The sequence below is a fragment of the Babylonia areolata genome, chromosome 23 (genome assembly GCF_041734735.1).
Source record: "Babylonia areolata isolate BAREFJ2019XMU chromosome 23, ASM4173473v1, whole genome shotgun sequence".
Taxonomy (NCBI): domain Eukaryota; kingdom Metazoa; phylum Mollusca; class Gastropoda; order Neogastropoda; family Buccinidae; genus Babylonia; species Babylonia areolata.
The window spans coordinates 13,247,519-13,260,250 of NC_134898.1; the positions used below are offsets into that span (position 1 = coordinate 13,247,519).

The window sequence follows — 12,732 nt, forward strand, 5'->3', positions numbered from 1 at the left end:
TTGGAACCATGAGGTCCACGTCGATCCATGACATGGAGAAAACTGCTAACGTTGAGCCCCTGGAGAGAAGACGCGACCTGAAAGTCCTGATGCAGGGAGAGAAGCTCAGAAGACTGCCCTCACATCACCTACACCACTGACTGGAGCAGCCCACCAAGAACCGTCTCAAACGTCACAGCCTCAACCACCAGTATAAAGCACTCAGAGCACAGCACAGCGATGTTCTGGCGGCAAAAGGGGGGTCTTGCACTGACCTTGCCTTGCCAGACTGGAGGCTTGACCAAGAGATAGAGGCCACCATCAGCCTCAGAGTTCCTGGCATCACCACCAAAGACCAGCAACCAGCTACTCTCAAGATCCTGACTCTGGCCATTATAGAGAAGTCCTACCCAGCCAGCTCCTGGACCATGTATACACGGACAGATCAGCGGAGGAAGCCACACACAACGGAGGCAGTGGTGTCTACGTCAGATTTCCCGATGGAGAGCACAGCAGCATCGCACTCCCTGGAGGAAAGCTCTGTTCCAATTTCAGAGCTGAAGTCCTGGCCATCAAAACAACAGCAGAATTCCTCTCCTCCTGTGGAAAGCCCCTTAGCAGCATCTCCATCTTCACTGACTCCATGTCCACACTCCAGGCCCTTGACTCCCCTGATCCTGGTCCACTGATCCAGTCCCTCAAGGACTCCCTCACAACCCTTACCCAAACAGCCCCAACGACCCTCCAGCGGGTGCCTGCACATGTAGACCTCCCAGGCAACGAGCGTGCAGACCACCTTGCTAAGGAAGGAAGCCAGCTCACACAGCCAACCATTCCTGCCACGTATGAGGAAGCAAAAACTCTCCTCCGGGGAAGATTCCGAAGAGGCTGGGTCACCCTGAACGGAGGCTACCAGGCACACCAAGATCCCATCAGGACACTGGAGAGAAGACACCAGACTACCACCTACCGCCTTCGCACAGGACACTGCGGCCTCCGAGCACACCTGAAGAGGATTGGAGTGGCAGCCACATCCCTATGTGATTGCGGCCAGGCTGACCAGACCCCATCCCATATTCTCCAAGACTGCCCCCTGTATGAGAAGATGCGGCAGCAGTCCTGGCCTGGGGGTGCTGATCTCAACACCAAGCTCTGGGGGACGGCAGCCGATCTTCACCGGACGTCCGAGTTTGTGGCATCCCTCGGACTTCGACCCTGACTGCGTAGCTGTCGAACGCAAAGAAGAAGAAGAAGAGTCTTGCGTCGCAAATGAGACACTGCATTATACTGTCTTTAAAGAGCCGCTAGTAGTATAGACATAACTACTGTCTTCTTCATGAATAAATGATGGTCTAGTTCATTTCATTTCCGTCGCTATCTACATGGCAACCTGAATTTGAACTCCCCTTCTTCACTGAAATACATGACTGCTGGTATCTCTCTTTAGCTGAATTCTTATAAATGCACAGGGGACATACATTAGCGTTCTCGATCACCCACTTTCGATGAACGAATACTTCTGGAATTTCTATTCCAGAGTACAACATACAGAGAGAGAGAGAGAGAGAGAGAGAGAGAGAGAGAGAGAGAGAGAGAGAGAGAGAGATCCTTTCATTTTCCAAAAGTCCTGACATCGGAGCAAGAATGATCCCTTCGGGCATTGAAACGTACACTTCTGTGACGCAGACGCAGAGTCAAATTCATGAAACGAGGTCTGTGGTTTGTCCATCAGGCAGACTATGTCCCGTGGTTTACTGTGCAAGACTCCATAAAGGGCCATCCGTCTGGACCACAGGCGAGATGAAATCACCAGCGGTCATTTCCTGGAAGACGATCCAATTACTGGCGAACCCATAAGGGACCAAGCCACGTTTACTGTGGGCTCTGCAGACCTGACTCTACAGCGGTACTATAAAAGATTCATTCGCGTGGGAAGTTTGACAAAGGTAAATGACTTTGTATCCTATGGCTTGCTGACTTCAAGGGGTGTACCAACGTTCGGCTGGTTATCAAACGTGAATATTGATAGCGAATCCGACCAGCAATGGTGCGAACACATAGTGTTTTCTGGTGGTCAAGCAGAGAAAAAAAAAGCCCATAAAGTTCACTGATCACAATTTCAATATTTTCATGCATATCAGTTTTCCTTATTCATAGTCATATCATTGCACTACATCACTCTTACCAAACAAGTTTTTAAAAGTTCCAAAAAATGAAATGTTGTATGCACTCAGGCCATTAATTCACATCACTCCGCAGTTACACTGATTAAATATCTGATAATAAAAATATTTGTTCCCACCCTCTTAAAATGTAAGCATTTGCGACAGCAGAATGGAGAAATGGTAGAAAGTGTTTGAAAAATATTTCAGTCGTTTTATTACAAAATAATTCGTGGGGAAGACAAGCATTTGCCAATACAATCCACGCCACACGAAAAGCAAGTGCAATGACTTCCCCGAAACCAAATGTCTTTTCTGCTGCGTGAGCTTTATTTGAGCAGCTCTTGCGAAAACCAAACTGTTTCCGAACATAAAATCTTGGACACATTTCTACGGGAAAATAAGACCTTTAGTTCAAACGTCAGTTTTGTCTATGTGTATATGTGTGCCGCGCAAATGCCAGTAAAGACAAACAAATATAAGATGGCAGATTGCAACAAAGCATTTAAAAAAATAAACAATAGTAATAAATAGTAAAGACAAACAAATATAAGATGGCAGATTGCAACAAAGAATTTTAAAAAAAAACAATAGTAATAAAACAATAATAATGATAATGAGCAAAGTCCAATGGCCTTTTGCGACCACCATGGCAGTTAATTCATATCCACTGTCTGACTGTATATCACTATATGGTTCGGCATAGGAAGGCGGGGCCCAATCCCCTCCTTCCGCCGTTTCAAATTTGCTCCAACCGAAGTCAGGGAGATCGGAGTAAAGTGCCTTTCCTAAGGACACAACACCATGCTGACACGGGGCCTCGAACCCGATCACTGGTGAACTCTGGATCAGAAGTCCAATGCCTAATCAACTCTGTGATGGCGCCTCCTATCAAAGACAAACAAGATTACGTGCTTTCCTTTTTCGTTTAAGTATGGGGGAGCAAACGGGAAAAATGACTGAAAGAACCATACTGTTAAGTCATAAGAAGGACGCGAAATTGTAAAAACGAAACAACAGCAGAAAGAATGAAATGCAGAACTGATCAAAGTTAAAGTGATTTCCAAAACCAGCCTCACGCTTTAGGGCAGAGCAGTACATTTATGAAAGTCATTCAGTTAGTTCTGTGATAGCTTTCGCAATGGAAACTTGCAAACTCGTTGTTTCATGGAATTTCAATGTTTCGAATTTTAGTCAATAATTGAAAGAGAATGGTACAGATGTAAGCATGCAGTCACGTCTCCCTCTAGATGACCAACCTCTAGCATGACAATTTTATAGTGTGAACAGGTAACATAAAGGTTAAAGTTCTTTGAGTAAGGTGGTAGAGTGGTTAAGACGTTCATCTGCCAATACAGAGTCCGTAAGGGTCTGGGTTCGAATCCCGCTCTCACCCTTTCTCCCAAGTTTGACTGGAAATCGAACTGAGCGTCTAGTCATTCGGATGAAACGATAAACCGAGGTAGTGTGCAGCACGCACTTGGCGCACTGAAAAAGAACCCATGGCAACGAGAATGCTGTCCTCTGGCAAAGTTCTGTAGAAAGAAAATTTATTCAGTCGTAGGTACACAAATACATACATACATATGTGTATATATATATATATATATATATGTGTGTGTGTGTGTGTGTGTGTGTGTGTGTGTGTACTCAAGCCCTGACAAAGCGCTATATGTGGTGTAGCGTGTATGGATTTGTCCAAATGCAGTGACGCCTCCTTGAGTAACTGAACTGAGTAAATGTCTTCAGAAGCCACGATATTATCAGGATACTACCCAAATACTGGACTTCTCTTTTAACCAATTCAGTAAGGATTTTCTTTGTCTATTTTTTTCTTGCATCCATCTTCTGAGCCTTTTCTGCGGCACTGTCCACATGCCGCACATCCAGAACCACGCTACATGGCCATACCTGGGTTTTTCTGTCGTAGTTCCATTGCTGGTAACCCATAGGGAATATTAGCATACCATGAGACCACACACTAGATGAAGCCCTGCATCGCTGCTGAGTGACTTCGGTGATATACGACGATGCCTTCTCTCTGCATTCGCAGGATTCCAGCTCTTTAGCCCGACAGTCGAAAGCCAGAGCGAATCTTTCATCCACTAGCACCCCTCTTAATTATATACTTGTGATTGTGACAGAGAGGGAGTAGGAACAAGAAACAGAGCACAGAGAGAGACAGAGAGAGAGAGAGAGTGTGTGTGTGTTTGTGTTTGTGTGTGTGTGTGTGTGTGTGTGTGTGTGTGTGTGTGTTCGGCATTCAAACGTGTAGTCAACAGTTTCTTCCCGACCTCCCGCAACTAGTTAGTGTTTAAATATGAACCACAACGACAACTAGACGTCTTCATCACTACAACCACGGAAGCGCGGTGGAGCAAACTATTGACACCAGAGATGCTGACTGGACATTCCAGACGCTTGTTATAGCCTTCTGTGATTGACCTGTCCCTAACGGAAAGAAAAAGCATTAAAAAGTAAAGACCAAAAATGGGACTGTATTTCTACCTCAGTGATGCTTTCACTCTATGACTGTCAATCAAAACAGCTCTTTTCCATTATGGTAAGTAACTGTAGTATGGAGTCCCTTCTCCCCCGCACCATTGGTCTCAAACAGTGTTGCTGTTAATTTTTTTCGCTTCGGTTCTTTGAATATCAAACGCTGTATTTTGACTTCTGTCGTTAATTAAAACGATTAAACCAAACGGTGCATCCTTTGACGTAGTCGTGGTTGTATGGTGTTGGTGTATGGTGTTGGCTCTCTTCCTGTTGGAAGTTGTCGGTGTTAGGGACCCCTGCACTGCTCACACAGGCTGGATCAATACTCGTCAGTCCGGCAGCTAGCTTCTTCCTCCCTTCCCACATCTCACTCCGTGTTCACCCTCGTCCCGTCTGTCTGGTCTGGGTTTTTTTTTTTGTTTGTTTGTTTTTTTCCTCCCACTGATATGATTGAGCACGCTGGCTTGCGCTTATCCCCCGCTTTCCAACCAACTAATGCATCGCCGGACAAACCCTGACATACAAAAACAGAAGATGGGAATGAAGAAGGAAAGACGCATATGAAGAAAGAAATACACAAACCAACAAAAAAAACGAAAACAAGAAAGACGGAGAGAGAGGAAAGAGATAGAGAGAAGTTGGTGGTGGAATTCAAAAGTTCGTACGCGAGAGAGACAGACGAACAGAAAGAAATGTACAAGCAAGCAAGCACGCACGCACACGCACACACACACACGCGCGTACGTATCAGTATCAGTATCAGTAGCTCAAGGAGGCGTCACTGCGTTCGGACAAATCCATATACGCTACACCACATCTGCCAAGCAGATGCCTGACCAGCAGCGTAACCCAACGCGCTTAGTCAGGCCTTAGGCGCGCGTACGTAAAAAAGCAGTGATCATAAATAAAAACCGAGAACCTTGCCTGACAGAGAAATCAACCCCACCCCAGTGACCGTCATACTGATCTGCTAATCAAGTCACGATCAGTGACAAAAACAAATAATCATAAGAGAGTCGCTAATCATCGTGCTATTTCTCTACCACGTTTCAAAACAAACTCTTTGGCAGTATTATTTGACGAACAGAATGACAAAAATATTGCGGCTGATATGTTTAATTGTAAACAAGAAAGCGAGTAAAGTGGGAAAAGGAGATAAAAGCTAGGGGATGAAGTTGGGGTGTTTGGTATGGGAAGAACGGAGTGACTGATCTCATTGAGATAAAATGACTGAAAGGTATAAAAAGCAAATTACATATACGCATAAAACACACACACACATACGCGCATGCGCACATACACACATACTGACAAGCAAACACATTATGTGAGCATGCGCGCGAACACACACAAAGCGAGAGACGGGGGAAGGAGCGAACGAGAGAAGTATGACAAGTAAGTATATTTACCAAATCACATGTACGTAGCGTTATGTTTGTGCTGACATGCAGATGAACAGAGACATGTGAGAGGGAGGGGTGGAAAGAGACATAGAGAGATACATAATGAGAGCGTGGGGTGGGAGGGAGGAAGAGCGTGTGAGAGAAAGAGAGAGAGTTGGGGGGAGGGAGAGAGAGAGTTGGCGGGAGGGAGAGAGAGTGAAGGCAATAAACAAGAGAGACTAAAGAGAGACTGAAACAAAACTGACACCTGACGCGATTGGTCTCGCTGCCGCCACCTGAGGTCCATGAGGATTCGTCGGGATGACATAGCATAAAACAAACAAGACAGAAGTAACAGTGTCCTCTGCGCTATCTGACTCATCCGAATGTATACAGACATAACCAGGTTTCGTTCTGTCGCAATGCAGAATCCAGCCAGAGAACGAAGAGCGTTGTTTCAAGATCACTTCAGCCACTTCTCTATAATGAAACCAACAGTCTTTATGATTTTGCCGGCTCCCGTGCGCTTTGATACGAAGTTACTAAAGTTTGGGGGAATCGAAAGTGATGTGATCATGAAAGCTTGTTTCACGTTCCATTTCTATGCAAACCGTAGCTGAACGTGTGAGTGTTAGTGAGCAAGAGAGTAAATGGGGGAGGGAGGCGATGGAGAGAGAGAGAGAGAGAGAGAGAGAGAGAGATGGAAAGACAGAGCAAAAGGGAAAGAGAATCAGACAAACAGAGCTACAGACAGAGAGAGATAAAACATAAATATGAATCGAAACTTTTTTTTATTTAATGAGCAAAAAGGAATAAATACACAATGGCCTTTTTCGTCCCAACCTCATAAAGCTGAGAGAGGGGAGAGAGAAAGAGAGACAGGGAGCAGACAGACAGACAGAGCGCGAAAGAAGCAGAGAACGCGTGAGAAACAGAGACAGATGCGGGGAGAGAGAGGGTGACAGAGAGGCAGAAAGAAGTTTTTGATAGTTCTGCTGTGATACAGACAAGACCGTCAGAGAGCATCGCTACGCACCACGTGCCATGGCAACAAAACACGGCTGAACCTATGACCTGACACGTAAATCCATACGGCAAACAAGAAAGTCTGCATGAATCTGTTTCTTATGATGTGGCAATTAGTGTCATGCTGGTCTGCTGACCACACATTGTCTGCAGCTGCATTTTTCGCCATCACTTTCGTGTGTCTGTTGTAAGCATGGCTTTTTTATGCAGAAAGCCTTATGGTATTCTATTCAATGAGGAAGTGTCTGGGTTTATTCCAATGTGCTCTTTGTTTGCCTGTGTGCTAGCTGAATCGGTGGCGTAGGCAGCATTGACTTGAAGTTGTGTGCCTTGTTTATGGAGAGAGCTGCCACTCTTTACTATTTTGTTAATCTGTTCAATGACCAGCCTCAGTTTTGAAAGGTGTGTGTGTGTATGTATGTGTGTGTGTGTGTGTGCGTGCGTGTGTGTGTGTGTGTTTGTGTGTGCGCGTGCGTGCGTGTGTAAATTTATACAGTTCGAATTCAGTTATTATCACTATTTTCATCTGAATGCTTTCCTCAAAAGCGACTGCACTTTGTCCTGTTTCCCACCGATCGTTTACAAGTCCTTTGTTTCACAAAAAGGAATATTATCATCACATTAACTTGACAGAGATAGGACGAGTGAGATGGTATAGGTTAGTTAGAGAAGGAGCGAGAGAGAGAAGGGTAAACGGGGTGAAAGGTGGAGGCAGAAACTGAGAGAGCAAAAACAGAGGAGTGAGTACGGGGAGGGAATGCATGTGTGTGCGCATGCGTGCGACTACGTGTTTTTACGCACGCGTGTATGTGTGTGCGTGCTTGTATATTTATATATTCGTCAGTGAATTTCAGTCTCCATTTCTGTTTGGGTGCGCTTACGCATTTATTTGTATACGTGTCTGTGTGTATAAACAGTATATGCGCGCGATCGCATGTGTGTAAGGGGTGGGGCTACGCGCGCGCTTGTTTTGGGGGCAAGTATGAGCGCAGGCGTGTTTGTGTTTGTAAAAGAAAGAGATACAAACAGATAAACAGACACTGGGGGCAGGGGTGGGGGTTGCAGGGAATACACGAGGATAGTTGTTATGGGATTGGAAGAATGCGCGGAACAATCAATGGACCTAACATAAATCGAAGAGGCGAAGACCGCCCCGAGTCCCATGACGCAGCCAGACGTGCCGTTGCAAAGTTACGCCAAACTACTGTATAATACACGCCTTTTGCACCAGTCTTAGGATAGTACGATCATGAAGCGCGGGACATAGGTAGAGAGAAAGACAAAGAGAGTGACTGAGACAGAGAGAGAGAGAGACAGACATATAAACTGACGGATAGACAGACAGAGAGGATAACATGTCAGCATACATCTGTGTGTTAGTGTATGTGTGCGTGTATTTGTGTCTGTGTGTGCAAGCGTGTGCGCGCAAAAATACACCTATAAAATATGTTATGAAAGGGACAATGAACTGTTATTCTGATATGAGAATAAAAGAGTCTTCGCACTTTATCGTTATTGTCATATTATTATTATTATTATTATTATTATGTTGATGATGATTATAGCCATCATTATTATTACTGTCATTATTATTATCATTATCATATTGCTTGGAATGAAAATGCCAATTACATTTTCTTACTTATTTTGAGCTAAATTTTCGCAAAAAGCTAAATGTATTCCCCTATCATTTCATTCAGCTTAAGTTTGCTCTCTGCATTAAAAAAAAAAAAAAAAGAATCATGGAACGACACGCATACTTTTGGCTTAAACAACATTCTTCATGTCAATAATGTCTTGTCGAATAGGTTTCACGGCGCAGTAACACACACACACACACACACACACACACAAGTCTTGCTTACCTCTTCAGATGTTCAATCTTGTCCTGCTGTCGACAGAGAGTGTCTCTGACCGTATCAAACTCCAGGTTGTCTTTCTTGTGCACTATTCCCAGTATCTTCTTCAGCGTCACCACCTGTACCGCCCATCAGGCTTTCAGTGAGATTAACAACTTGAATGTATGTGTAAGTGAGTAAGAGAGTGAGTTAGTGAGTTCGTGTGCGTGTGCGCGCGTATGTGTGTACAAAGGCATAACATGGCGGAGCTGAGTTTAACAATAATTGGTCACGTTGTTCAGTGCTGGGGTCTTAGTGACGTGACGGTTTCATGGTTGGGAGGTAGAAGGGCTGAGGGATAATCGAACAAAGAAAGCCTGCTCCAGCTTTAAAAGAAGCCGGCGAGACTGAGTCACCACAATGAGTGCCCCTCCCACAACATCCCTGAACGACAGCCATGACTTAATCCCCGTTGGAACTTCACTCCACAGTTGACAGCCCGGGCTCCTCCTTTAAATGCTAGACGGACCTCCCAGACAGACATCCAGAACTCACCCCCTCGAACAATGCAACCTTCACCGAACCAAGTCTCAAACCCTAAAGAAGTTGACCCTTGGGCTTTTTGCCAATAATTCGTTAAACTCCAAATATCGCTTGAGTAACCAGTGTCAGAGAACTCAGATGAAGAAACGTAGAGAGCACTTCCAGGACTGGGATCACGTCACCCCAGCCACGTTTGTCTCCAGTGACGAAGATTGTACGAACATCTACATCGTTGAATGAAAGTTACTGAACAGATTTCTGCTTCATGCAGTTGAATACAAAATACTCACAATGTGTGCATAAACCTGTATCACACCCAACACAGATATGAGAAATCGACTGTATTGATTTACAGCCCTATAACTGAATTTCAAATTTTGAAAAATAATTATAAAAAACCCCGCTTTCTCCATCATGTCAGACCTTTTATGGCACTGAACAAGCAATAAAAACCTATACATGAACAAAACAAAGAAATATGTGAAACGAAAAGAAGAAAAAATACTGCAACAACACAAACGTGCCCATATTCAGGCATACACGATTTCATTACACTCAAAGACTTAGTTTTTACGATAACAAGACAAACAAGCAACAAAGTCATTGCCAGTGACAACACACGCAGTTTCTATTGTTATCCTTTGCTGAATAACAGATTCACGGCCAGAAATGCTGGTCAGTTCTCTTGGGATGCGGGATGCCCAAAGATAAAAGTGCATTAAAAAAAAAAGAAAAAAGGATGAGATAAAAGCGCATCGGAAACACTGCATTATTCACCCCAAACAGCCAACAGTGCTAACTGGAAAATATCTGTCTCCACACACACACGAAAATCTGTCTCCAAACACAGCGAAAAAGGAGTTATTTCACCAGCAGCTGTGGTTTTATGTCCGCCCACAAGAGAGTGTTCAAACGAGACAAACTGGCGGCACACTTGGAGAAATGGATACTCCTCTGACACGCCACGTAGATTATTTTCTGGTCATCTCCGTTACAAAGATTGGATCATTCAATCAGTTAATTCATCCGGACGGCAAAACAAAACAAAACAAAACAAAAAGATGATAGTGGGTGTCCATTTTGTTTCTCTCGTCAAAAGAAAAACAAAACAAAAAACAACCAGAATATTCAAGCGAAAAATTCTACAGAATGATATTTTAATATCTTTTCTGGGTTTTTCTACTCTCCATGGGGCAGACAGGAAGCTATGCCAAGTGAGATATTTCGAAGTGTATGTAATTAATCTTCTTTCACATGCATACACATGCGCGCACGCTGCAAAATGGAGACCTGAGAAACACAAAGAAAGAAAAAGTGACACAGCAACCTTACCGCGTGCATGCTATAAAGTATGTCTTCTGTTCTGACCGAAAGTCACAACCAGTCGTTATAAAGTTTACGGGGATAAAACCCCATGGTTGAATTTTCTGTACCTAAAAATCGTTTTCTTAATGAAATATCTCTAAACTTGCCTGCCCCTGGAGCCTAGATTTCTGTGTACGTTCCTCTTGCAGTATGTCCCGTAGCACCATGATACGGGTGTCGGCTGACGTGACCCGAGACAGCACGTCGCCTTCCATGTCCACCACGCTGTCCACGGCGGCTTGGTGCACACTCTGCAGCCTCTGGTTTTCTTCTGTTACAGAAACATGGGTGGTGACACGTGATGGTGGGCAGGCGATGAGGGTAGTGGTTTGGGGTGGATAGGGTTATGTGGAGGTAGGAATGATGACAGGTGTGGTGAGTTGAATGGTTACGGCGCTGGATTTTCGTCAGAATGTTCTGAGTTCATCCCCTGTTTCCGGCCCGCACGGGTGACGAATGGATTTTTTTCCGGATCTCTCAGGTTAACACATCTGCAGACCTCTGGTGCCTGAACCCCCTTCGTGTGTATACATGCATTAAAGATCCTGTAATGCACGTCAACGTTCGGTAGCTTATGGAAACATGAAAATACCCGGCAAGCATTAACGACAGATTCGTCAACAAGTTGGTCATGTAATGAAAAGGAGGATAAATATCGACAGGTTAACTGAGAGACCCGGGGTGTGTAGATCGAATGATGAGGACAAAAAGTGAGTTTCACATCGTCAAGAAACGTGCAACAGTAAGAGAATGACACTATGATAACGTCGTAAGAGTATTTGTATTCCTTTTTATCACAACAGATTCCTCTGTGTGAAATTCGGGCTGCTCTCCCCAGGGAGAGCGCGTCGCTACACTACAGCGCCACCCATTTTTTTGTATTTTTTCCTGCGTGCAGTTGTATTTGTTTTTCCTATCGAAGTGGATTTTTCTACAGAATTTTGCCAGGAACAACCCTTTTGTTGCCGTGGGTTCTTTTACGTGCGCTAAGTGCATGCTGCACACGGGACCTCGGTTTATCGTCTCATCCGAATGACTAGCGTCCAGACCACCACTCAAGGTCTAGTGGAGGGGGAGAAAATATCGGCGGCTGAGCCGTGATTCGAACCAGCGCCCTCAGATTCTCTCGCTTCCTAGGCGGACGCGTTACCTCTAGGCCATCACTCCACCAAAAACACAGTGCTGAAGCACAGAGTCTAAATACGCTGAGAAAATAATGTGTAGAATACTGTGAGATAACAAATGTGCTGCAGAACAGTATCGCATTCACACAGTACAGCACAAATGGTACAATGAAAGTGAAATAAATGAAGTGCAGCACGCACATGCGTCCAATTTGATGTTTCGTTATTTTCATCTATTGCGAAAAATATCAGGACGATCCCATGTAAGCACACACACACACACACACATGCACACACACACACACACACACACACACACACACACACATGTGCGCGCGCAAACGCGACACACACATAAACTCTGTGCCATGGCGCTACATTCGTACATCCCCTGTCCTAAATTAACATTTCATACATCCACTAACCTAAATTAACATGTTTTAAATCATCTAAATATCGCCACGCTGACTTCCAAACCCACTAGCCACCTTTGTTATTTAAAAGAAAAACAAAAATGAAATACCACAAAACCATACTTCTTCAGTTTCTCCCACCTTTCAGATCCTTTACTTTCTGAAGAAACTGCTTCAGCCTGTAAAAACAAACAATGACCTCCGTGAATATGTGATATGCATTTTCTGCAGGTTGCATACGAAGGTCTACAGAAACACTGGCTATGGCGAAAGACAAGGCGTAACTCAGTGGGCGACAAAACGTCAATTCTAAAATAAGAATCAAAGAAAAGCAGCCATGTTAGTAACACACATGAGAAAACCAACAGCAAATTATTTTGGGTTCTTAAATCTCGTCAAAT

The 12,732-nt window shown here is 44.4% G+C and overlaps 1 protein-coding gene across 1 annotated transcript in view; it reads right to left on the bottom strand.

The window, feature by feature from the left end:
* Positions 1 to 12,732, bottom strand: part of LOC143298288 (uncharacterized) — a 62,814-nt gene that overhangs the window by 17,611 nt on the left and 32,471 nt on the right. The window contains exons 11-13 of the mRNA XM_076611107.1: positions 12,473 to 12,510; positions 10,902 to 11,065; positions 8,914 to 9,026 (exon numbers count right to left, since the gene is read on the bottom strand). Of these exons, the coding sequence (XP_076467222.1) occupies positions 8,914 to 9,026; positions 10,902 to 11,065; positions 12,473 to 12,510 (315 nt within the window). The remainder of the gene's footprint in view (positions 1 to 8,913; positions 9,027 to 10,901; positions 11,066 to 12,472; positions 12,511 to 12,732) is intronic.